This window comes from Ambystoma mexicanum, chromosome 9 (genome assembly GCF_040938575.1).
Source record: "Ambystoma mexicanum isolate Mex_15411 chromosome 9, UKY_AmexF1_1, whole genome shotgun sequence".
Lineage (NCBI taxonomy): Eukaryota > Metazoa > Chordata > Amphibia > Caudata > Ambystomatidae > Ambystoma > Ambystoma mexicanum.
Window position 1 is genome coordinate 1,005,004,598 of NC_090931.1, and position 27,287 is coordinate 1,005,031,884.

The window sequence follows — 27,287 nt, forward strand, 5'->3', positions numbered from 1 at the left end:
CTCGAGCTGCTTGGAATCTCATGGGTGTTCCTATTGAAGTTGTCACTCAATACATCTATCTGGGCAATGTGTTTGATGTAAAACCTGTGAGCTCCCCTCATCTGAACAAACTCAAGGTCCGTTATGCCCAAACATCTGGGACCATTTTCTCTTTTGCCTCTAAAGGAGGGGGATACTCTGTGGGTTCTTTGGTTAAACTTTACTCTATGAAACACTTGTTCCCCTTATCTGCTATGCTGCTGAAGTGTGGGCTCTGGGGTCTTTGGAGGCTGTCTCTAGAATTGAGTTGAATATCCTTAAAAGGATTTTAGGATTACTGCCATATGTATCTTCTGAAAGGTTCTACCTCGAGTTGGGTTTACTACAGATAAGAGAACAAATCATGTTGTCTTTTTTGTCATTATATTTGAAGCTTGCACATGCCCCGAGCAACACTCTCATGGGGTTGCTGTTTGAGGTGTCCCCAGCAAAACTTAAACTTCCACCTTGTGAACCCTAAAACATCTGTCCAACTAATGGATTAGGTGATCTGTGTGTAATCCCTTAGAAATGAACCTTAGTCAATTTAAAAGAGCTATGAGGGTATCCCTGGAGGCCTTTTGCCATGACCAGTTGACAGTCAATTTGGCCTCAAAATCTAGAGTCACATGTTTCTTCCCATATGATGGAAAGACAGCTGGTTCCCTCTTACATACAGAATTTCATTGTGTGCGCCTTGAATTCAATGCAATTAAAATGTTTGAGATCACTTGGTGTTGGCTTAAAGTCACCAGAAAACATAGGGCCTTATTACAAGGTTGGAGGCAGCCATGGCGCTATTAGCGCCATGGCTGCCTCCAAATCGTGCCGACTCCAGTCTGGTGGATGGAGCAATTACCGGTCCATTCCGAGGTTGGCGGGACCGGTAATTCCCCATTCACCAGAGTCATTCCCCATTCCCATTTGAGCCCCCATAGGGCTCAATGGGAAGAGGGAAGGCGGCAATAACGGTACCGCAAATTGTGGTACTGTTATTGACCCCGGTATCCCTTTGCGGGTCCCGTCCTTAATGCCTGGTAAAACCAGGCGTTAAGGAAGGACCCGCAAAGGGAATTCGTAGTAGGGCGGTAAGGGATTACCGGTGCCGGTGCCCTTACCGGTACCGGTAATCCCTTACCGCCCACCGCGTAATGAGGCCCATAGAGTTAGCCGGTTTTGTGGAGAATCAGAACTGGAATCAGTTCACAACCTCCTCTTTGATTGCTGTGCAATTATAGCTCTATTGGCAAAAGCAACTAGAGCTTCAGGACTTTAGTTTTCTGCTAGCTCTAATGAGCTCTGGGACACTATTATGTCTGGGAGTTATGAGGGATGTGTAATCTGCTTCACTAAATTATGGGAGGAAATATATAATATTATGGGAGTTTTAGAGGCATGAATCACCTTTTTGATGATTATTGATGACAACATATTGCTATAATTTCTGTAATGATGATCTATGTATTAAATGATATTAATGTAACTATATAATACTAAATAAAAATGTATTTTAAAGAATGGGTGTGCCCATTGATTCCTGTTCACATATCACATGTCTGCAGAGTGGCTGTCCCTGGGGAAAAGGTGTCACCTGCCCTTACAAAGGAGCAAACATAAGCAATCCTGAGTCATCCAGCCCCCATTGAGACTGGGTTCCTTTCAGGAAAGGTGAAAGACAAAGAGCTGCAGTGTGTTGGACTCTTCCCTCGCTTCCCGTCTTCTCAGACACTCAGGAGCCTGGGCAGGGAATACAAAGGATTCCTACCGAGGACAAGACTTCCACAGAGGTCATTCTCACCTCAGAAACAACCAACATACTTAAAAATGGCGAAAAAGAAGGATCCTACCATTATAGCAGAATAGTGGCCCTTCTGTGCATTACTGAAACTGAATTAACAGCCTGCAAGGAATGAGACTAAAAATTCACTAAGGTAAAACCACTGACACCAACCATTCAAGTAAACTTGCAATTGTAACAAAAATGATACAGGTAACTAAGCAAGGGGATGCATTGTATCCCCCACTACTCCACATAAGGTGGGTGTGCTGGCTCACTATAAACATCATAAAGGGATGAACATCTATGTTTACCCCTTGGGAACAGTAGTTCACCCAAGTACATTAAAGAGAAATTATCAGGGAACCCCAGAGGGGCAAACGAGTCTAAGCGCAAAAGTTATAGTAAACTATAACTCCAACCATACACTATGCAGATACATTAAAAGGTCACCCATAAAAAGAGTACAACACTAGGTGAGAGAGGGAAAAGATTCCCACTCACCTAGGGACAAGGAGAAATAATCCCCAAGTCCAAGCAAAAAAGTTCTGGAGTTGATACATGCCAGTAAGTTTTATCGCAAATATGAAAATCTTACCTAACACTTGTCCCTCCCAGACCAAATGGCAGCATGATCTAATCCTCTACTAGATGAATCTCATGTTGCAGTCGGTTACTGTGGAGTCCATCAGAAATCTTTTAGTAACTCTTTTTGAGATGAATTAGAAAGTTTGTCAACCTTAACAAACTATAGGACCTGGAATCATTGCTAGGCAATTTGCTCTTTTTAAAAGAAGGGGCCTGGCTCAACATTCCCTCAGGAGAAGTTACAACTCTTGAACCGGCAATTAGCTTTTTAAATGGGTTCTTATAAAGAAATACCATAGACCCAGAAGGGTCTCCATGATTCCTCATCATCTCTCCCTCTGGAGCAGGTTGGGTCTCAGGTATCTTAATTGGAGGGGCTGTGGCAAAGCATTGCACATGCTTCCACTTCATCTGAGATCTAAGTTTACCTTTGTTAGAGGTTTCCCTCATAAAACTAGTATTTACTTTTGGGTCTCCAGTAGAAGATCCAACAGCCTCAAGGTGTTTAGCCTTAGACTTGGGTTTTCTGGTTTTACACCAGTTTTGAGTCCTGTCAGCACTATTCCTAATTGTCCCTTGTCGAGAGTCTTACGTATTAAGTTATCCTTCCTTTCAGGGTCCCAGTTTGATCAGCAGTGATTGTGAGCTTCATTGGCATCCCAGGCAGTGTTTCTTGTCCTCGTGAGTATTTTCTGTAAGTTACCTTACATATTATTGTCAAAGGTGTCACCTCAGAGTATCTGTCATAAGGGACTTGTAATTGCATACCCCACATTCCTTTTCATGTATTTGTATTGCACTTGCACATTCTGGGTGTTACTGTGACTGTATCTTGGCTCCTGAGTGCATGTCGTTTGATATGTATTTAATCATTGTGTGATCTTGATCACATTTCCCTAGACATTTCATATGCCCTTTGTCTCCTTGTGACACAACGTCTCCTGGTATAAAGAACACCCATGAGAGATTTGAGCCTGTGGAACTCTACAGGTGACCGAGTAGCATTCAGACTTAAGTGCTCATCAGGATGGCTTGGTGATTGTCTGAGAGGTAAGTTGTGAACCAATGGAGAAGGCCACTCAGTTTGCGAGTAGGTTGGTCAGTGTGAGCTGGTTAGCCTTGTTAGAAATGGCAGAGATGCATGAGGGCATTAGTCATCTTTAGCCATAGTTAAAGAGTGTCATCAATGACTTGGATGAAGGCAGTTTCAGTGTTACATTTTGTCCTGAACCCAGATTGGTAATAGTGGAGCAGACTGTGTTAATCCAGTCCTGGAGTTTGCTGACTTATACATTATTTTTCCAATAACTAGGCGGCTAGTGATTCATCAGTAGTTTGTAAGATCCTCTAAATCCAAGGTTGGTTTTTGATTAGGTGTGGATTAGTCCTATTTTTAGAGTGCTAGGGAGGATGCCTTGTGTGAGTGGGGCATGTACTCTTTCAAGGGGGAGGCAAGGTAATACCCTTGATCTGCTTCAGAATGGCAGTGGGGAGGTTGCCCTTGCATTTGGTTGGTTGAAGAGATGAAAGAGTGTCATCAAGATACTTGGTGGTGAGGGGAGTGAAGGTGGTCACGTTTTCTGCTATGCCTTATGCACTGTGGGAACCCGAGCAGGGGGTGACTGATTTTGCTGTATAGATCTGGCGTATCAGTGGTCAATGTGTTTGATGCTGTACTTGAGTGGGATGTGGCCATCAAAGATGTGGGTAGATATAAGGGAGAGCCACGTTTCTGTGATAAAAATGCATTTGGTTTGTGTGTGGTGATGAGGTCAATGATGCCTGTAAGTGTGCATTAATGAGCAAGCATTCGGTTGCAATAGAGATGGGGTGGTGAGCATGGCAACGAGGGTGATGTGGATGAAATTGAGAAGATTTGTGGTACCCACACACACACTGGGTGCACATGAGCAAGGGCAAGTGTCAATGTCTGTGAGACCCCAGGCCGAACCGACAGAAAACAAAAAGATACCTGTGAAACTAACAGCTCCAGAGAACAGAGAACCAAGCGAGCAACAAGACAGAGATGGCATGACAAAATCCCTCAAGAGAACAGAGGAGGCCACAAAAGAACTCATGGCGAAGACACATGCGGTAGTCAAGTATGTGTTTCCGCTCATACTAAGAGCAAAGAAACTACTTGAAGAGCTGAGCAAGAAAACTGCAGCAACTGTGATAACGAGCACACCTGCTCCAACACCAGAAATAACGACCGAGCTTACGACACTGCCACATGTTGGAAGGATGATGAGCCACATGTGGAAGGAGGTCTACGAGAGAATGCACGAGGGAAGAAGAAGAAACACAAGACCTCCCCATAGTACTGCAGGGCAGGAAATGAAACCTGCCCCTCCAAGGATAATACCCGAGAAACTACCTGAACGAAAGAGCAGTACAGACGCATTCAGAGACATAGTGATGGCCAACTACAGAAAAACATTAAGAATCAAGAGAAGCCCATATGAAACGGGCAATGAACTAAACGACTACTTGGACAGCACAGTCCATCTTGGAAACAACATATGGTACCAGCACATGAAGGAAGTTGGATGAAGGCAATCAGAAGGAGAATGTTTCGTCAGTGCACTGCTGCCATACAGCATGGGAAAGTCCAAGATCTGTGTGGCTGTAGAAGTAGATGTCCCCACAGCACACTGCATGTCACACGTAGCTATGTGCAACCCCAGAGGACAATTCATGGGAAGAGATGCTTCATTGATATGGGCCAACGAAAAGGACTACCCTGATGAAGACAGGTTTGTCCAGGACATCAAAACAAGAAACAGGGCTCACCACCAAGAATCACGTTATTAGATATGAAAACCCTGACGTCAAAGGATTAGGAATAAGGTGGAAAATAAACTCAAGACTGAACGTCCAAGGAAAAACGGCAGATGAAGCTCAAATATGGAGGAACCGGGGACAAATGCAGATCTGGGGATAAGTAGTTTCCCCTAACGGATGGGAGGAAGGAGTCGTAATCTGCCGGGCTTGGATATTCCTAGGAGCTTGCAAGGAAGCAATAGAAAAGTCACAGAGGTTATGTAAACCTCGATGGCCGAAGTTGGCGAAGCTGTTAACATGGGCCGAAGACAGGGGAGGGCCCCTGCAAATAGTACCGTTGCAGAACCCAAAACTGTGCTTCAGAAGTAATGGCACAAGGAAAATAGGGGAGAATCAAAACTGTGGACGAATATATGAGGCACCAGGAATGGCACAAGGAACCGCAGTCCTGATGGACCACTATTGGGCGTGTGGATCCAAAGCATACATAAGACTGCCAAAAAATTGGGGGGGCATATGTACATTGGTCACTGTCCATGTTCCCGCACTGGTGATTCCAAAAAACGATCTGAATCTGGACAGCTTCCCGAAAGCAGATGCTCATCTGAGAAGGAGGAGATACGCAGAGCTGATATCCAGAATGAAGACAGAAAATTACTTTTCTGCCAAATCAGAAGAAGCATTCTATGCGATTCCATAAGAACACAGGCTGTTCAGCCTCACTTCAACAGTATTCACCACAATACTCCTGCCACACATCCAAATTGGAGTGAATGCCAAATGGTTGCAGATAACCAGATGGGAATTACTGCAGACCATCAACACCACAAGAAATGGATTCAATGCGATCAAAGAAGAGCTGAGAGTGGTTAGACTGATGACCCTCCAGAACAGATATGTGCTTGACATGATCACAGCAATGGATGGAGGTGTTTGTGCAAAAATCGGAGAATCATGTTGCACATTTATACCATTGCAAGCTGAGGAAAATGGAACCCTCACAGAGGCCATAGGCATGTTGACAACTTTAAAAAACCGGATGACTGATGAAATGGATGAAGTGGATGATGACAGTTGGTTTGGGAACCTATTCTCATGGGTCCCGCAATGGATGGCCGATCTATTCAAGTTTCTGGGAGCCTTGCTAGCAATGGTGCTGCTAGGATTCTGTGTTATCAAGATAATCATCACACAGTGCCAGAAAACTGAAAAGAAGGCCATTGGGATGAAAATTATGGTCGATGTCGAACCAGGCTGGAAGCCCAGAGACCTGACAGATGAGGAGATAAAGGACTTCGTGAAGGCCAGTGAATTTGCACCAGAGGGAACAAAATTCACTTATCCCAAGAAACGAAGAAGGTATGAAGGCAAATGGATTTACGGCAGTCCAAATGGACAATGCCAAATGATGACCTGGAACAAAGATGAGCATGTGAGAACAGCAGGAAGTTTGAAAGGAGTGATAAAGATATGGACACCCAAATTGCATACATTCACGCCATCTTCTGTAAACCCAGGAGACAATGAGCAAGAAGCTGAGGAATCAAAGAAACTGAATATAAAGGAGGAAGCAGGAGTGGTCGATGAACCAACCAGAGGGGGGAGTGTAGAGGAGACCGCAGACGTGACCTGCACCCCTGCCCCTCGCTTCGAGGTGCCAGTAAAGTACTCGCCAAAGTATGTGACGTACAAGGAGCAGCTGAACCAACAAAGGGCTGCAATGGGCCTCTGCCCTGTGTACATTAGAAGATCAATACCTGGTGAAATGCCCATAACCAGGCAACTCTGGGCAGCACGGTACCCAATCAGACAACCATACCAGCCGTTGATACGGAACAAGGAAGAATGCCTACACACGTTCCATGAAGAGACTCCAGAAGCCATAATGGAAGGCTAGTGGAGATGAAACAAGGACCAGAGCAGCTCCAAGAACGAACTGAAGGAGTACTGAAAGCATGCATGCCAGTACTGACAACTGTGAGGATAATTGTAAAGGACAATGGGGAGAGACACTGTGAAAAACATATGAGAATGGTGCCATGAGACAAGATGGAAGCAACCGCCTTATTGAACGTGTTTAAATAAGCTTGAAACGCAAGATGCTAAGTATTCGATTCTGCTTGCAATGCTTAGTAGAAGTTAGAGCGTCAAGCGCTGACTGTATACATCTACCTAGATACAGCACAATGTACACGTGCGACTCCATTTTGTATAAACAGAAGTACTCCCAGGCGGCCAAGGCCTGACTGGCCAAGTTTCATATCCAGGCCCAAGCTGAGGAAAGGAGCGGGATCAAAACTTAACAAAGGATGGCTCATGCCGGGGAAATCGAGGTCAACCAGAGAAGGGGAGGTGAGCATGAGCTCACAAGGCTCCAACTTCAGAGCAAGCCAGCCCGCCCGTGAAGGTAAAGATAAGAGAGGCCCAATGCAGGTGGCTAAGCGCATACAGAATGAAATACACAAAAGGTTAGAAACTGAAGCAGATTCACGGTGGACCAACACGTGACCAGAACCAGAGGGTGCCATAACTTTTCCTGATAAGAGACTACAGATCCGAGGCCATACCCAGCCAACTAATTGACACATAGCCCTAAACCACTGATTGATGGAAGGGAGGCGGGGTGAATCTTGGGACACTAGGCACCTGGGTGTCTATTCTGCATGGTGCTAATTAAAATGGAGATTTATATTTAGGGGTGTAACTTACCCAATCACAAGGGACCATGTAATCTAGGGTCCTATAGACATTGTAACCAATGAGACATCGTACTTGTAGTGACGTCAATCACGTGTGGTGTAGAGGGAAGGGCGTAGACGCCCACCCGATAAGAGTTATCCAATCCACTTGCATTATTTCCATATACAGTTATAGCACCTATACTTAAGTTACCTTTCCCAACCAATTGTATTGCATGATGATTTTTTGTAGAATTAGACGTCAATGATGACGAAGTTTTCCCATAAAAGAGGCTGTTGTACTGAAGTTTGAGGAAGTCGGGGTGAGTCAGGTGTTCGTGATGCTGCTGATTTCCATAAGCTGATGTATGTATAATTAAACGGACTTCCCTTTGCCAATTTACTGCGTCCTGATTATTGATCCTTACCGGAGTATGTGAATCCTGCACTCTGTCCTCGCATGGTGCAGCTATCTTGTATTACTAGTTTTCGAGGGTGAGTGCTGACCAATGGGCTCGTCAGTAATTACCTCTCCTCGTAAACACTGGCAATGCGAATGTCAAGTGAAACCTGAATATAAGGAATAACAGGTCGCTCTTGATTAGCTGTTTGGCAGCAGAGGGCGCAGCTGGTCATGTGACGCTTCTTTGTAAAGTATTGAAGTGAAAACAACCAAACCCTCAAATAGTATCTGTTTGGCAAGAAACGCTCGAGAAGCCATGGCCAGTCACAGTTTGGCATGAAAGGCTGGAGGAGGCACAGCTAATCACATGACAAGGAACACTCGTCTGAGCTTGGTGGAAGAGTGATGCCAGGGAGGGAAAGAAAACAAGCCCTTCTGTAGTCCCCATTTCAATGAGTGGGATGGATGGGTTCTCAGCCTCCCTTAATATGCCGATGGTGCAATCCCTTATTTGACTGCAACGAGGCAGAACAAATATTCAAGGCACCCGCCAAACCTTTGCAGAGATCGATCAATGATTGCCAGGTCCTTATTATCTTTATGGAAAGGAAAGCCACATACCTTCCAGCAATAACTACTTTTATTTTTCAGTATGATAGTATGTACTGTACATATTATCATGATGGTAAACAATTAAGCCTGATGACCCAGTGGCTGAGAGCCGATTGACAACGACACCTGTGCTTGGAGTTAAACTCACTGCACTTGTGCAATATGATATTATCCCAACTCAATAAAGACAAGATAATACAAAATCTTCCAGCTCTTCATATAATTTGCTTTTGCATGTATTTATGTACTTGAGTATTTTTAGGGATTTTTTGAGTTCTGTATCGTTTCCTTATAATCCTGCAGCAGTGTTTTCATTACTGGGGTGAGAGCAGGTTTTGGACTCGATCAGCCACACTATTGTGATGTAGGCCATTTTAAACCATTAGAAAAGTAAACTTAGAATAACGGTTAGAAAACCATGGACCCTTTTGCCAACCCGTGCATGTGAATGCATGGCTTACCTTTGATCCCAACTGGGGATCCGTTGTGGGTTTGCTGTGATGCTACCACCAGGAGCACCCACCTCTGTCACAACAAGCACCAAACAACCTGCCTACTCCAGAGAACACTTACTTCACTGTGTGCGCAGCACCCACCACCCAGCCCATGCTAATATAGTATTTTTTCTATTTCTAGTACAAGCTTGCCACAAGCTAGAAAAAGAAAGCATAGCATGTTTTTCCATCCAAAGTGTAAGGAACGAAGGGGGTGAAAACAGAAAGCAAATATCGTAATGAGAGGAGCCACTTCCCCCATTTTCAGTATTCAGACTACTTAGTGTAGGACTATTGGGGAGCACTGAGTGAAACAATTATACCCATCATGGCAACATTCTTCAAGTGAACATAAGAAAAAATCAAGCTTCTACTTACACATTTTCTCTTTTTATCGTGTTCTTCTAATATTTGAACCGTTGGCTTTATCGCTTCTAGTTGTATTGCCATACCAAGTTTTCTGGAAACAGAATATGTACATATCTGTATCTCTTTAAATGAGGGTAAGAGTATTAGATTTTTAATTATTATACTTACTGATGCAGGTCTCCCGTTGAGCACATTTCCTCTGACACACATGCAAAAGCATCATATATGCAACTGAAAATGTAAACAAAATACATTATGTAAAACAACTTCTAACGAATTACAAAAGAACACCCATTTACATTGGAACATTGTAAATGTTGGCCAAATTCTTTGTTTAAGTGTCCCACAATAAGGCTTCCCCACTGTGAAAATGACAACCTTATAGTGGGAGTAAGTAGCTGCCAAACACATTACACAATCTAACGATGTGAGTATGTAGCTGCCAAATGCAACTGCGACATATTACATGTTATGTATCAGATTGCCTAGGCTTGTCCATGGAGAGGCACACTGTGTACTACCCATGGATATCCAAACCTTAGTCTGTTGCAAGAAAGAAACATGAAAAGGTGGGACATGAATGGTACGCGCACAGGGATAGAGGGATGCAGCAGGGGAAGACTACTTTATGATCACATGTTTTCATTTCAGCACTTTTAGATGGACCATGGTTCTGCAAAGACGGAGAGTCGGATGTGTTCTAAAGTCTTGTGATAATTGGACCTACATGAAAATGTCGAAAGGGAAAATTCAGCGGTAGGAAAAACCGAAGTTTATTTAAACGTATTTCCTTTTTGACATTTTCACGCATGTGCCTCTCCCTCATTCATTTGCCCCCTCCCCCTTACTTACCTTACGGCGGCACACTTCGCTGTGTGCTGCAGACTCCCCTGGCTGGCTGCAACGTCAGTTCCTTCCAACTACGTGGACGTGAACCAGTGCCACAGGGTCCTTTTTTTTGTTTCTTTTTTTTTCCATTTCTTCATTTCTTTATTTTCTACAAAGCGGGGCACACACCAGCCACCCCATGTCCCATTTCATCGAATAAGGGTGCAGGGACACACCCTCAACCCCCAGTCTCCTAGTTCACTGTAATGGGAACGCATGGCATATTGTTTGCCTATGCGTAATTCTTGTGCAGCCGAAATTCAAACAGTTATGCCATATGTTCTTTTTTATTCGGCATTTTCTGCGATAGCGTAATAATTTGGTTAAGTTTCAAGGGCACATTCAGAGACTTGTTTGTTAGTACACAATGGGCCTCATTACAGGTCAAGCGGTCCGAAAATAACGGTGGCGTTAAACCCGCCGCCACCGTTGTTTCCGGACCGCCTGATCCCGACTACTGTAGGCGGAAGGTGATCTTCCCGCCAGGTCTGACCTGGTGGGTTGAACACCTCCCACCTGCAGGCGGACGTGGAAACACTGGCACCATCACGAGATGGTGCCGGTGTTTCCATTTCCCCATTCCCATTGAGTCCTATGGGACTCAATGGGAATGTGGATTAACACCATTCCGCCTCCGTGACTCCCGGGACACCGGGGTCGTAATGCCCTGGTAATTCCGGGAATCACGGAGGCGGAAATGGTAATACGAGTCCGGCGGTAACCAGCTGGTTTTACCGCCTTGGTTACCGCCGTACTCGTAATGAGGCCCAATATCATGGATGAGAGGCTTGGGAGTATGCTCTGGCAATCAGGAAGTTTGGTGACTGATTTGCCTGGACATTGCTATACTTTGACCCCATGTCCCCATTACCCAAGAATTTTCTTTTTTTGGCTGCCAAACCTGAACCGAGAATGGCATGGCATAGCCAAAGAAAGACAGTGTATAGAGATGAAGGCTTTTGATAACAGGAGGTAACAGAATTGCATGGTCAAATGCAAAAGGCCTGGAACCTTGGTGTGAAAAAGGTGATTATTAGGAGCTTGTACCAGGTCATTGTCTAGATTTATGTTTAGCTCAATGGTGAGATGGGATGTATTTCATAGGGCCAGTTCATAAAGGCAATTTTGGAAAACATTTCAGAGCTGTACTGCAAGGCACTGCCTTCCTTCAGCAACCCTTATGCCTGCTCTATCGGACAAGTGACTGAATATTTGCTTGGTTATAATTTTACTCAACTCAGTTGGCTCATAGATGGTGAAAGGCATTTTGTCTGGATTGGGTATCTAGAGTCACAATTAAGGTTACGTTGCATATGCTGATACCGTGCTATGTGGTATTAATCAGAGGCCTTGTGCGTGTAAGGACTGTGAATGACCTCTAGCTTCCAGGGCTCATCCTGGAGCCTGGACATTTCCATCTCCATTCTACACCATGGGAGGAAAAGGAGATGATTAATGTGAAGGAGGAAAAGGGGTAGGGGGGTATCATAGTATGTTGATCCTTGGACTTACCTGGAAGCCAGACCCAGGTCCAGGCAAGCTGTTTTGACCTCATGAACCATGGCTGGCTATCATAGAGGGGCGTGGATCTCGGAAAGAGTAGTGAATGGTGCACAGGCTAGCATTATGTGGCATGTAAACCTTAAGAGATTGTTGTTTTCTTTTGGTCTGTAAGAGCCTGCTTCTTGTCTTGGGGTGGTAATCCTGGAAAAGCCTGTGCAGCCAAGAGCTGCAAGAACATTGGGAAAATCAGTTCCCTTATAGAAAGGGCTTTGACAGCATTGCTTCCAGCATGAATGAAAGGGAAGGAGTTGCACCTATTGCAATGTGGTCAGATGGCATTCAGGACCAGAGGTGATTTCTGGGATAACATGCCATGCCATAATCCAATGATGTTTTGAATTGTCCCTGTGGCCCTGAAGTGAAATGCAGCCAGTGACGTGCAGGGTGGGAGAGGCAGGGCATGTTCTGTATGTTGCTCTCATTGTCAGCCCGTATTAGTTAAGGATGTAGGTGACGTCATCCCTATCTAGTATTTATAGGGCGATGATTTGCTCATTTCTGAGCTGCAAAGGTGATGGTCATGCCACTGGGACAAGGGCCCACCTCCACCTCCTATGGGGCAGCTATCGCCTTTCATCCTCTCTCTGGTGTGACACTGTTCATTCAAACGCCAGATTGGTTGATGAATGTGTCTGTTGTGACTCCAGCCCCATACATGCTGCTCCATGGAATGTGTTAACATCGCTAGATCTCTGGCTTTTATGCCCTATCACAACGTGTTTGCCTGAGCCTAGCCTCTTGTGGGCAAACTTATTTTATTGGTTATTTATATGAACGGGGGATAACACGGGGCAAAGTGCTGGTCTTGGAAGCAAGACCACACAGAGCAACAGAGGTTCGAATCCCACATCCACACTTAGAAACCGGTAGTAAGCGTGATATAAAAAAACAATAAAATAAATATCACACTTAACTCCAGTTTCTAAGTGCATCATTTGATCCCGGGAGTTGATTTCTATATACTCAATACCCTTTCAATATAGGCTATTCATCCTTATGTGTGATTTGATGGAGTACAATGGGCGGGTCTTTCCAATTGTTTGTGATGGTGGCCGCAGCTGTTTCACATGCAGAATTGGGGTGATCCAGAATGTAAGGTTGGATATTGCCCACTGAACCATTCTGGTTCGCCTGTCAGATATTATCACATGGATGGAGTAAAGGTTTGGAGGTATTAGTGGTGGCATACAGTCACATATCACACTCATGTTCAGGCAGTAAATAATGTGTTTGTTTTATCAGAAAATATTGTATGCAACATTTTCATCATGTGATGTCAACCAAATAGTGTCTGCATATATGTTTCCATTCCAAATGCATAAAAGACTGCTTGTGGTATCTGACTCGTTTTGAGGTGGTCAATAAATTCAGTGTGCATCACGAATGCTGCCCTTTTTTTTAACTGATAAAGTGCAACTCATAATTAGGACCTACTTGTAGCCAAGTGGGCCCTGACTTCATTTTAAACAAATGCCCATTTGGAATTTTAGGCTCATGGAATCTGAACAATTACTACTACTGATTGCATTTCAAATGTTAAGCTGTGGAAGAATAACTTTGAATATGTTTGGTAGGGATGGGCAAAGCGGTTCAAATCAATGTCAAGCAAACAGAAGGGGTTCGACTCTTCTAGGATGCTTTAAACCATTTGGACCTGAAGTTTGAAATACTTTCTGAAATATTTGAACCAGAATTCAAGTCACACGTATATATGTATTTCATGTTTTGACACAGGTCAATTACAACTCTATGGTGATACTGAATTTAAGGATACTGGTGGCCGAGGAAATGATGCAATAGGGAAATGATTTCCCCATTTAGTTAAAACTCTTTACTTCATTGTTGTACTTGAATCCTTTTAATCCTTTTATTTCTAGAAAGCAATATCTGTGTTTTTTTTTTATTTTGGATTACTTTATTTGAAGATAAAAGAAAGTAAATCAGGGTCTAGTTCATTGCGCAAGTGCTCAGCCAGCAAGCTGCATTAGTTTGCATTTGTTTGCAGATTTCAATACAAACCGCTGATCTTTTTCACTTTTTCAGTGAATGGATACTTTCCAGTTGTCAAGAGCAGAGTCACGTTTTCCATTTTGATTTCCTTTTTGTATGACATTTTAGGTGCTGGTTTAACTGATTCTCGGGACATAGATCGCTGTTGTTTTATTGCTAGCAACAATCAGACCTCGACCTGCTCTGGGACAGCAGCACTAAACCGATCCAACAATGCTGCAAACTCCGTAGAGACCTCAATCAAAGCACAGAAACGGCCAGGTATCCTTCACCTGTCCCCCTAAACATGCAAGTCTGTAGACTGCGGTCACTGCTGCACTACCTTTCACAACCATAAACTACCAACCCCAGCCAACTTACTACGGTTTCCTCACACATTCTTTGAGTGGACTTGGCATCAGCATTGATCACCTGCCAGCACTGCATTGCAGGGCCATCTTAAATGCGTTTGGGTCACGGGGCAAAGGCACCTTTGGGGCCTCTGTCCACCAAACCAAGGGAATGAATGGATCCAGAGAACCTGGTCACTCTCATCTCGTCGCGATCATAACGCATATCTTGATATGCTGCGTAGCGCTGCGTAGCTGTGATCAAAATAAGCATGGGTACCAGTGGTCGAAGTGCACGAATAGAAGTAGTGGAACTATGTCCCCTACTGGCCTGCAACGCTCCCCACAGACACCCACGCCAGGCTCCCTCCCATGCACACTAAAACCCCCAAAACACATGTGCCTGCTCTTTAAGGAAACGTCCTCTACAGTGCACTGAAAGTGCAAGTTTCAACTTCTTCCTACACTTTTATTTAAAAACGAAACCGTTCCGGAGCGGTTTCTTTTTAAAATCAAAGTATAGGAACGGTAAAACTTAATTAAAAGAAGTAGAGGAGCACCGCTCCCGACCGCTCCCCCCCACTTCGACCACTGATGGGTACTCCCTTTCAGTACCCTTAAGCTTCTAATTCTTGCTGTAATCAGAATGTTGAACAAGTTGCATTTCAAAGCCAACATTAGCAGTCTATGGGTCTCATTACCAAGTTGGCGCTATCCCGGTGGTAATTGCACCGGGATACTGCCAATGCAAATAGCGTTACTGCTCCTCGGTCTGGCGCTATTATCGCTGGATCATGAATAGCGGTAAGGCAGTAAATCTCCATCCCCCATTGTGTCCATTGCACCCAATGGGGCTCAGGGGAGCTAATACCGCCAAAAATGCCCTCTCCGCCAGTGTATTCACCTCCAGTTAAGAGGTGGAGGTGAATGTGGCCATACTCGTGATTCAGCCGACCCTTAAAGGTAATAGCATTACTGCCACATTTAAAGGCTACGGCACAACTCGTGATGAGGCCCTATGACTTGTGTTCTAGCTTCAGTATCAGCCACGAGGAAGGTATACCGGCTATAGCATAAATGCAGGACACAGTACAGATGATAAAAGTGCACATAATTCAGAATAGAGAGAGCACTATAATCAGCTGCCTAGCTGAATGCAAAAATGCTCCAGCAGTGACACGGGAGAGCAATTGGAAGCAAGTCGAAAGATACACGTACCAGAGTATAGATAGTGTATGACGATAAGAAGCTACCGGATAGGTGTACATATCCAGACAGATTGAGATTACACAAGGGACATTGTTTTCATGGAGGGCTACCATTAGAGTGCAAAGAAACAACTGGCTGTAGCGCGCAATAAATCTATGCTCACTATTATTATAGGGAAAGCAACACTATAGCCAGTGAACCCATGAGTGAGGCTTTTTTGAAGATCGTACATTGAGAACAAAATCACCCCCAAGGGTGACAATTTTGAAAGGTTTAGGGACTGAAAACATGACAGGCAATACAAGACTGAATGTATGCCGAGGAACACATATCGGTTGAGCACTGAAGAAGGGATTTGTGCCCGCTCAGCAATGTATGAACTTTAGCACTTTCATTTTCAGTTCTTACCATGAACTTAAATAATCCAATTTTATAGAACTGATTTGGAAAGTGCACAAATCACATAACCCAATATGTCCATTTTTAAATACAAACCTTTATCAGCATATCATGCAAAATGGGAATGATTCTAGCTTCACTGTCTTCATTAGCAAGGGAAGTACACAGGTACCAGCATACTGATTGATGTGATATTAAGCAATTTAATCTGGGTTTCAATTTCATATTTTAAAGTTTTTAATATGCCCAAAGCACAGCTGAAATTGTTATTCATTAATATTCAGAACAACCTTTGAATTGTACAAAAGGAAACACCTTTTTTTGTGTCAAATTAGCAGAGCTTAAAATATGATTGCCAGAGGCCTGTGATATCTGGTCAACTCTCTTCTGACTAGAACCGTTTCCACTCAAATGGCCTACATTCAAAGAAAGATCAGGTAATGGGCTAAACAATGCTATCAGCATGTGAGAAAGTAAACCCGTCCACAGAATACAGTACAGTAATGTGAGTGCTGTAAGATTCAGACATGGTCACTGTATCGTCTGCTGGCAAAGCTAGGATATAAGCATGAACAGGGTGGTTCCACAGTCTTGAATTTGGCTACCTAATCCCCTCTCAGAATAACACTCATGTTCCTCATTGGAGGCTGCTACCACTATCTAGACCGTCACCATACTAATGCTGTGTTCATCATTTATAGCATCCACTATCTGATGCAGGCACATTGCTGATAATAGCGCCTGTTGTGCTACAAAACAAAGTACATACACATGCAGGTGGATCAACTTCAGACTTTGAAAAGGCTGGGCCAATCTTGCTGTAATTTGGTATTCATAATCTTGCATATAAACACAGATTTCTCCAATGATTGCTTAACACACTGAGCTATCTTCTGATCCATTGCAGCACTTACATTTATCAATATGCATTGCAACTTTGGTTATTACACATGATCAATATAATCCCCACAGAAAGGTGAGAGTGCTACAATAGTTGTGTTGTAGTGAACGCAGAAATAATGTATACTACAGTGAACACAGAAAGTATTTGTTGTAGTCTTCAGGGCCTCAGCATCACAGAATCAAATCTCTTGACTTGTGCTATTACGTTTGGTAAACATGTCAACTGACTTCTTAAGATCTCACATTTTGTGGGGCACCCTCCGAGGTGGGGGCCTGGGGCAATAGCCCCTTTTGCACTCCCATTAAGACGCCTCTGCTTTGTTGGTTGGATCGGCTCAGATTCTTGCCACCTGCTGCTCACAGCGCTACAATGATGAGAACGGCATCATCAGTGGGCAAGGGTCTCAAGGGGCACACAACAGCATCATTGATAATGGCATCAAACTTCAAACAAGCCCCGACAAGCACAACATAGCAACCTGCACAATATATGCACAAACAATGTAGCAGCATCAGTGGCCATCTGTGCTCTTTTGAGGTAGCAGAAAGACAGACCTCGGGACCTTGTGTGCTTCATCTAAATTCCTACTTTCACATTATCAACCTCTAGTTGAAAAACTTAACTTTATATTTATATGTATGTCATTTTCATTTAGGAAACACTGCTTATTTTAGTTTACTTTTGGTTTAAGTTATTTTCCTAGAATAAAAACAGAAATTAGGGACTAGTTTACTACAGCTCCTTACGAGTTTGGTAGTATTTCCAGAGAAACTACTGCCAAGCTCATCAATCGCTACCGGCACTTGGTCTGTCAGAATTAACGCCAGATTACGAATGTGGTAAAAGCAGTGTTAGTCCCCATTTTCAGAGTCCATAGGACTCCATCAAGATTTTGGATGATATAGTGTGCAGGAATTCCTCCATTATTTGGCATTAAATTGAAGGTTACACATCCCACACTTGACCACCGGAATCTGCTCTACTTTAATGCTAAACCTGGAATGTTGCAGTGCACTAACAGGGTTGTAATCCCATTACCATTGAGAGAAATGATGGTGGCAAAATAACCAACATTACGAGCCCCATTAAGCCAGTACTCACAAACCAATCTTCCTTTTCTTATGTCTTAATTTCAGAACAATGTTCACAAAAGGCATTTTTTCTGCTTTCAGTTTCTCTTATTAGGTCGAACCCAGTCAACAGAGTTGAAATCAATATGTGTCTATTGTACAAAAAGACTACGCTGATTCACATCAAAATATGGCTAATGTTAAAAAAAAGTTTGAACCCAATTCAAACCATAGTGACCTTTTTGTTCGAATTGGATGAAGCCAATTCGAGTTGCATACTTATCGAATCAGACATTTACTGACTGCTCGATTCCACTTGCATGCACATAATTATCAAAGGATAGAATTTGAAATCAACAATGATTTCAGAACTCTACATAGCAAGTAAATGCGTAAATCTATGACTAGGGATAGAGGAATTTCAATAAGAAAACCACTCCTGCATTTTATATACAGAGCATCTTTAAGGAAGTTGCAGGCAACACTGCAGTGGAAGAGAAAGTAGAGGTTAAATGCAGTCCACCCAAACTTTAGCAAAACAAGAGTTATACTATTCACAAACAAGGGGCTAATAAGATTATTTAAGATACAATTGGCTCTTACTATTGCAGGTTTGGTCATTGTTAAAGCACAATCAATGTGGGCATGAAAACTAGAGAAAATGGCACCAAGGATTAAGCTAACATTCAAATATGAAATAATGATAGGGCACTACATTAAAGGTGTACTCCAGGGGTCAACTAGATGTTGTGCTTTGGAACATTTTTCAAATGGTGTTTACAGAAATAGCTATAGGAGCTTGGAAGGGTATACAAAAATTGTATAGAGTATGCCCCTTATGTAAATTGGGTATACATGACTTCTGTTGGAATGCAGGTACAACGTCCCAACCGCGGAAAGAGGTTTAAGCTGCGTACATTGTATTAGCAGGAAGAGCGGGTCATTTAGCATCAGTATTTTGCCGTTTGGTTTTGCAGTTCACCACACATGTAATTTGTAGTTAGCGTTTATACACTGTCGAGAACATCACAAGGCCGTGTATGATGAAAGAAGGAGCAACAATGTTGATTTAGATGTAGAATGTAGAGCCAGAGTGTGGTTAATATATTTTGTAACCAGTAGTAGGGATTGATGTTGCAAAGGACATCTTTGAATATGCTGTTTTATTTTATATCCAAGAAAGCTTGGGGCAGAAAGTGAAAAGGTAGGTGCAGCATCCAGCAGGGAGATAGGGTAAGGGTTGTGCTGTGGTAACATGGGGGCCATGTACCGCATGAGAAAGAGTTCTGCTATTTTGGATCAGGCCTTGTTAGAAAGTGCAGCTTCTGGTATTTATAGATTTAGGCTCTCTTTGGAGCTTTTGCTCTCTCCATTTAATTAGAATTATTACATCCTTCCCCTAGTGAGTGTGCAGACAGCCAAGGTTATGAAGGAACGGGAGATGCACAGTGCAGGAAGCAGCTAATTGTGTCAGGCCGAGTCGCTCACAGGAGCTGAGAACAGAATGTTGATATCTGATGATTACATTAGTGCTGTCACGGTGAAGGACGAATCTCATGAGAATAGAGCCTGATTTCAGCCATTTCCAAGATTTTGAACTAGGTTTGGAGTAATACTGCCACCATTGAGAAGTGGCCGGTCATTTGAACTACAGGTGTCTGAACAAACTGAGCAAATAACTATGAGAAATTCATCCCTGAGAGTGGTGACTTCACTGCATTTTTATGAAGCATCTGATTCCCAAGGTAGATAAGGTAGGAGGTGTGCTACAGATGTAACATGCTCTAAGACGGGAGTAGCAAGAGGTGATGCCAAAGAGTAAAGCTGCAAGGTCAAAGGGGCCATATGGGGATGCCAAAGTGTCTGGTCTCATGAGGAAGCCAGTCTATTACAGGGAGGGATTGACCTCATTGTTTGCATTTGCTCACTTATTGGGTCCTGTTGGGGTATGGCCATCATGACTAGGCCTGAGTTACCTTGAACAATAAGGAGAGTCCATGGTTGCAACAAAGTACCTGAATGTAGTGGACCAATCACATCAGAGTGACTATGCCATTAGGTCATTTTATAAGGAGTTGTATTTAGATATGCCTTACCAATGGGGTAATTTACTATAGGAGATGTTTAGATGTTTGTATAGGTGTTAGCCAATGGGGAGTGTGGGATTATGTTGTATGTTATATGTTTTAATTTGTGGTTTTCTGCAATAAAAGATGTATCTTGACATGAGCGTGCCGAGCTTGGGTTCCGTTCACAGTGTTACGGGATGTGCTCTTCTTGCAAATAGTGCACTTTAATTGATCCTCTTGGAGTTGTTTTTATCGATCGGGTTTTGGACTTACCTTACACTTCACACACGTAATTTTTAAAAGCGGTGTAAGCTGTGGAAAGATGTTCATTTTTAAAGCCCATATTATTAAAATTTGAAACACAGACAACTGGAGCGGTGATGTCACTCCTTTGTAACCCACTGATTAAAGGGATTTGTTATGGTGTGTACGCATTTGTATTGAATATTAAGAATTTAAGATGTGATTTCATAGGTAGTAGGACTATTTTTATATGTGGTATTTTGTAACTTTTGTATTTTGTATATTGTATTTTGTATTTTGTATAAATTGTCATTAGTTTAAATGCCTATTATTTGTATGGTTTGGTAACATCGTAATAAATAAAACAGAACTGAACTAGAACTATATGTGTCCAGGTGGATCACCTTTTAACACTGCTGTGAAAGGCAACACCACAAGGTTGTTATGCAGTGAAGTTAGAATCTACTATGCATACAATATCTTCACAGCGGTCTATTTACTTAGGAAGAAACGGATGAGGCCCATGAAGAGAACCACAGTATCAGATCTACTGGACTGGTACTTCTGTTCTTCAGGGGGGGAGAAATCACTGTCCGAGAGCCAAGCAGGGGATTATGCTGCAATATCAAAGCCATGGTTTCTCCTACACAATTCTTTTATTGTAGGTTTCCTGGAGCAACATTCTTAAGAGGGTTTTTCAGAATCACTGTGTGATCTTGAGATGATGACATTCAAAGAGATATACATATTCGCCACGTGCCTGATTTGGAATCTTCTGGATAAACACCAGCAAATCAGAGTCGTGTATTGCATGGAATCTTGCTGGGCTTTCATAGGGGTCTTCCTTTACAACGAAACACTAGTCTACTGTTCAACACCATTGTCGAATAATAGTCTTTTTCAAAAGGCAACATTCCGCGTCAGTAAAGGAAAATGGTATAATTCACCACTCTTTGCTTTTAGTGTACTTTAGATAACGTTCTGAGCACCATAGTACATGGGAAGAAAGACATCCAGGAGAACACACACTTACAGATATGAGAGAAGTGCCTCATCATTTACAGAGAGATGAACACATGGTTTCAAGGATGCATAATGATAATAAGTATATCTTTGGCATCCTTTTTGGGGCTATGCTTTCAGAGCAAAGTATCACAGTTTTTGGGAGGATGCATTTCAGAAAAGGGTGCCGCAATACAGAGAAAGTTAAATGTGATGATGTCCAGAAGCGAAGAAGCGAAAGACACCAGCACTTCATAAGGGGTGTCCTCAGAATAAGTGTATGGGAGTGAGGGACAGAAGCACTACTCAGCACAGTCTCAGCGCTTGGGAAATGGGAAATGGTTAGGGAATACATGAGCGATGGCGACTTTAGAGGTAACTTGGATGATCCTTTGCTATGATGGGAAAGTAAGAAAGCAAGGGAAGCGGTGTCAGTCAGTCAGTGTGTGTCCATCCTTGACAATCCACTGGTTAGTGCTTTGATGGATGGTCATCATTCCCACATTACTCAAAAATGAACATGTTTTCTTTGCAAAGAGGCTGGCTTTCCCTTAAGAATAGCCAACACATGTTTTAACCTTTGTACCTTTGTACTCTCACAGTCCCAATCCCAACAGACTTCTTTTGTCACCAGATACGTGGCTGTATTGACTCCATAGAGGACATGGCGCATTTCACCCAGAGGTTGAGGGAGACACGTAATCCTGAAAAGCAGAAGGTGTCCTGTCACGTGTCCCTGGCTGGAAGGAGGCAGTGTGTTCTACTGATGGTGTCTCTTCCCCACCATCTCCTTCTTTAGGACATTCTGCATTATTTGGGTAAATGGAGAAGCGCGTATGCTGTTTTCGGTCCTCGTGACAATTGGGACATATCTGTATGATTGTTTGTTATCTGTGTGGGTTGAAGTGCATGAAGACCACCATAGGCAGTCTTATTGCATGTTAGAATTGGGGGACATGTTGGGTTTTAACAATATCCATCTGAGGGAGTGCAGGTGCAGCAAATCCTGATGCAGTTTGATTTTAGGGGCCCAATGAATGTAGGGCTGAGGGTTTCTTTTGTATGTTCCCATTAAGCATATGCTAACGCGGATATTTGATGTTGTTCCTGTCGGAAGCTGCTCTTCTTTTAATTGGCAAGGCATGTGATGTTGCACTTGCCCACAAAACATTTAAGAATAACAGGTAGTGTTCTTCAATGCCAGTATTCCTTTGCAAGGCCATGGTCAACTCAGAAATGATGACAGCATTGGCACCAACATCAGACAATTATCACCATATTTCCCCTTTAATGAAACTGCTTCTCTTCATTAGCTGCTTTCGCTGTTGGATATGGTGTCAATTCCGGAGCCAATTCTGACGCGATGCACGGATGGCAAAGTTGTGTGTTGGTGGCTTAAAGCATCTAACTAGGGTTGTCAATTGTTGCTGGGACCAGGGTGATGAGGTGTGGCAGCGTGGATCTCAAGAGTTATACCCGTCCTGTGTTATAGTATGGGTTATATACTTATTGCTGAACAGAGCATGTTGGGGAGTTAGGATGGATGCTAGTGTCATGGTCACGTTCACGCACCTTTGCTTTTTTGCCATTGGGCTCAGTTTTAAGGGGCATATATGACAAGGACAATACAGACTGGTGATGTTTCCTTTTCCTGGGAACTGGGCTGGACTACTGTAAGCGCTCTAAGGTTACTCGTGTATGGCTCATTGTATGGATTGCTGCTTAACAAGGGCATAGCCATCATGAGATACTGGTGAGGTGGAGCCATTTTCTTTCCCCTTAGTCCATTTTCTGCTTCTGGGTTCACTTTTATATGTATGTGAATGGGAGGATGGGTTTATGCTCTTGCTGCTCCATGTGTTGTCACTGAGAGTAGTTCAGTTTGGCCCCATGAGTGGAGTTGAGATGTTCGCGGAGCACTGGCTCGCGGCTAGCCTTCAACTTGAGATTTGTTTATTTTTTAGTAAAGCTCATTTGTATATGGTGTCGGAAGTATATAATGTTGTGGTTGGGCGGGTGTCTGGCCTTCAATTTGGACCTGATTCATGGAATTATCTGCATGGAAAATAGGTACCTTGCATGCCTAACCGCAGTGACGTGCCTAACCGCGAGTGAAATCCCATTTGTCGATTCATGGAATCGACTGCACAGTACTTTTTCGTACTTTGTGGGGACTTTGCACAGGCTTAGCACATTACTGCGAGAGCCCTAATGCCTTGCTAGAGACACCACGCGTAGCATGAGCGTGGCTTGCGCAGAGGACAGCGTAGGGGGCGGAACTCCGAAAATGAGGAAGAACAAGCGAAAATGTGGGCGCTGCGAGGGACGGCCCGCAGGCAGTCTATCACACGTCCACTATTGTGTGGAATGACACGTATTCATGGATTCGAGCATGCAACCTCTGAGCGGGGAAATGGCCACGCAAAGCCCTCATACTATCCGCCACCCGAAGGCAGGCCTACACACACTTGCACATAGGATTCACAATACAAAGGTAAGATCGGGTGTCGGATTTAGGGGTGCATGTTTGCAGCCGTAGTTCCGATCTAATTTAATGGTGTGCATACGCAGTGTAGCGGGGTGCAGGAATGGTTTACGGTGGTTCGCACACAGAATCTCCTAGTTTTACCCGAGTCACCAGAAATCATATGTATGTTGTTGGGTGCAGGTAACAGTTACGGGGGACTCCGCGCAGGGTCCCCGAGATGCAGGTCTGCTTGAGGGGGAACCCATGCACTGTTTGTAGGGTGCATGTATTCCTGTCTGGGTAGCACGCAAAGGTAGCTGTTCTGGCTGTTTTTGATTTGCGTGGGGGGTTGTTGAGGGCATTCCAGCTGCGACTTGAGTATATTTTTACTTTGCACAAACAATTCCATGAATACGCGCAGTGTGCAGAAAAGCTTCTGTGCGCAGGATCATGCAGAGTCGTTCTTTGTGGGATCTCTGTGCACTGTTCCATGATTCGGGACCTTTATGTTTTTGCTTGTTGTGACAGTTTATGAGGGGTAGAGGAATTCCCACGTTTGTAGGACTTGTATGCAGGGGCGTTGCTAGGGGGGGGCTAAGGGGGCTATAGCCCCTGATCTTTTGGTTGTAGCCCCGGATAGAATCTCAGGTGCTACAGCCAAAAGACTAGCTAGCCCCCAGTCCCAACAGTTCCGACATCAGCTTAGCCCCGGGTCTTTTCCAGACCTAGCAACTCCCCTGCTTGTATGGGCATTGCACTTTAGTTTCAGTGTTCCTGTTTTTCTGTCTGAGTTTTATCTTTCATGTTTTCATTGTTCATGTTTTTTACTGCTTGTCTTTAGTTATTGGATATTTTGTGTTTAATTGTTCGTGCTTAACGGCTCAAGCCTTTTTTCGTCGCTGACATTCTCCTCTGCTTGCTAATGTTCAGGCACTATCAGTAAAGATTGGAGTTGAACTTTGTGCTACTCTTGTCACATTCCATATTTCAAACACTATAAATGCTAGGCCTATCAACTGAGCATTTATTACACACTATCGAAAAGAATATTGGTAAAGAATGTTCATGAATGAGGTCAAAATTGGATTCCAAGAAATATAATGCAATCAATGTTCTCAGTTTTAGATTCATCCACATCCAAAAAGCTCCCTTCACAATCGGACACATATATTGTGTGGTCTCTGGACATTTTTTGCAGACATCAAAGGAAATGTCCTTCCCTGTGAGGATGAATATGGTTGGTGGTGGGTTTCTGTTTACACCAGATATACCCCTCTTCTGCATTTATGTGCAGTGCCATGCAAGGACAAAGCAGGATCAACCCTTTTGTATGTCAAAATTCCAACATTGGAGCAAATATTTATGTTTCGCACGTGTAATGTCCGTGAAGATGGATTTTTGAATCCCATTCAAGCACAATGTATAATGCCACATAGAGACAATGTGGGAATTATTAAATGATTCACACCACTTAAGAATCCAATCATTCTAAGCATTTTGTTTTTAAATTACAGGGAAACAAAGGGAGGACAAAGTAACAATTGTATTATGCCTTGTGTAATTCAGATTGCGCAAGTGCGGGGAAGAGGAAAGGGGAGAAGTGCCTGAGTTCAGCGGGTGAACAGGTGACCAGTGCACAGAGCAGTCAAGTGCAGCATCAGGAGAGAGGAAGAGAGAAAGCAGAAGTGAAAAGGAAGGTCTTCAGTTGCTTCTGGAACCAGAGGTGGTTCTGCTCAAGTACAGAGGGTCTTGAACTTGATCCTTGCAGCCACGGGGAGCCAGTAAAGAGATTTCAGTGCTGGAGAGATATGATGCCTGGGCTTGAGGTCAAGGACAAGTCTCGCAGTCCTGTTTGGGATACGTTGTAAAGGTCGAAGAGTAGAGGCAGGAAGATTTAGAAAGAGGCTGTTGCAATAGTCCAGCCTAGAGAGGAACAGAGCTCTGAAGACAGTGAGCCTCTGGTTGAAAGTGAGAAAAGGAAAACACCTCTAAGAAGATGCAGCTGATAGTTTGACTTCTTAGAGACATCAGAGATGTGAGGAGAGAAGGAGAGGGTGGAGTTGTAGATGGCACCAAGGTTCTTAGCCTCACAGGAAGGAGCATGAAGAGGGCACAGTGTGGGCGGCCAGAGAGAGGAAAGGAGGGAGCAAGTGTCCCAATGAGGAGGATCTCAGTCTTACTGGCATTAAGACAGAGATCATTGGTGGCACACCATTCCTGTATTGCGGCCAGACAGTCTGGTATGAGAGAAGAAGCAGACGTAGCTGGGGGATCCTGAAAGAGAGCTGAGTGTCATCTGCATTACATTGAACATTGGAGCAGAAAGTAGAGATGCGGTGGCAAGAGGTGTCAGGTAGTAGTTGAAGAGCCAGGGAGAGAGGTTGGGGAATTCAACTAGCAGCTCTCCCAAGGCTTTGGACTGAAATGCCAGTAATCCCTCAGCCTTTGACTATGCAGGCTAGTGCTGCCGGGAGTTATCCAAAACAGCTGCAGATCCCAAGGTTGAACACACTGTGCTGCAGTATTTGCTCTTTGATCATTAATGTATTATTTCATAAGGTACACCATGCAGTACACACAAAATGAACAACACAATTTATGAACTACTTTAATTTGCTGTACAGCTTCTTACTTTTTCTTCATGTTCTCAAGTGCTCTCGTAAGCTTGTTTGCTGTTTTATGGAGTCCTTTGGCATAGCGAATTTCTAGGTCAAACCTACAAATAATAAGAGAGTGCCAATTAATATCACATTCCAAGCCTTTTTTTTATTTCTGCTATAATGTTTTCTTATAATATTGAATGCAGCTTACAGTTACCCAAATAGCAATTGTGGCCTTTTTTCGTACATGCGTTTGAGTAGGTGAGTGGGTGCTTCTGACTTTATGTGTGGATGGATGAATGCATCTGTGAACATTGTAACCCAGGTGAATGGATGTTTGGATGAGTGGGTGTCTAAGGCTGTATTGGTGGATGGATTTGTGGGTCAATATGGGTGCATGAAAGGATGGAAGAATGAGTGGGTTCATATGATAGCATGGGGGACTCATGGATGGTAGATGAGTGAGTAAACATTTTTTAATTGATTGGTGGTTAATGGGGCATTTGCGGTTTGAGAGGATGGATAAGGAAGTGCATATGGATATGTGTGTCGATGGATGGAAGAGTGGGTGAATATGATTGCATGTGAAGAAGGACAAATGGTTGGATGATGCAATGGTTATGCTGCTATGGGTTACATATGGATGAGTGGTTCAATATGGGTCTATGAATAATTTTAAATTATTTCTGTGGTTGGTCCTGCTGTTTTACCTCAGAATAATGTCCGTGACCCAGATACTCACCAACTTTCCAAATCCCAACAGATAAACTCTATGTTGCAGGCCAAACACGTTCTCTCAACATTGAAATTA

General features: G+C 43.4%; 1 protein-coding gene across 2 annotated transcripts in view; it reads right to left on the reverse strand.

Moving 5' to 3' along the window:
• The window catches only part of NOSTRIN (nitric oxide synthase trafficking), a 771,458-nt gene that overhangs the window by 506,677 nt on the left and 237,494 nt on the right, over positions 1–27,287 (reverse strand). For both annotated transcript variants that reach the window (XM_069616258.1, XM_069616257.1), the window contains exons 3-5: positions 26,509–26,592; positions 9,892–9,954; positions 9,733–9,814 (exon numbers count right to left, since the gene is read on the reverse strand). In XM_069616258.1, the coding sequence (XP_069472359.1) occupies positions 9,733–9,814; positions 9,892–9,954; positions 26,509–26,592 (229 nt within the window). The remainder of the gene's footprint in view (positions 1–9,732; positions 9,815–9,891; positions 9,955–26,508; positions 26,593–27,287) is intronic.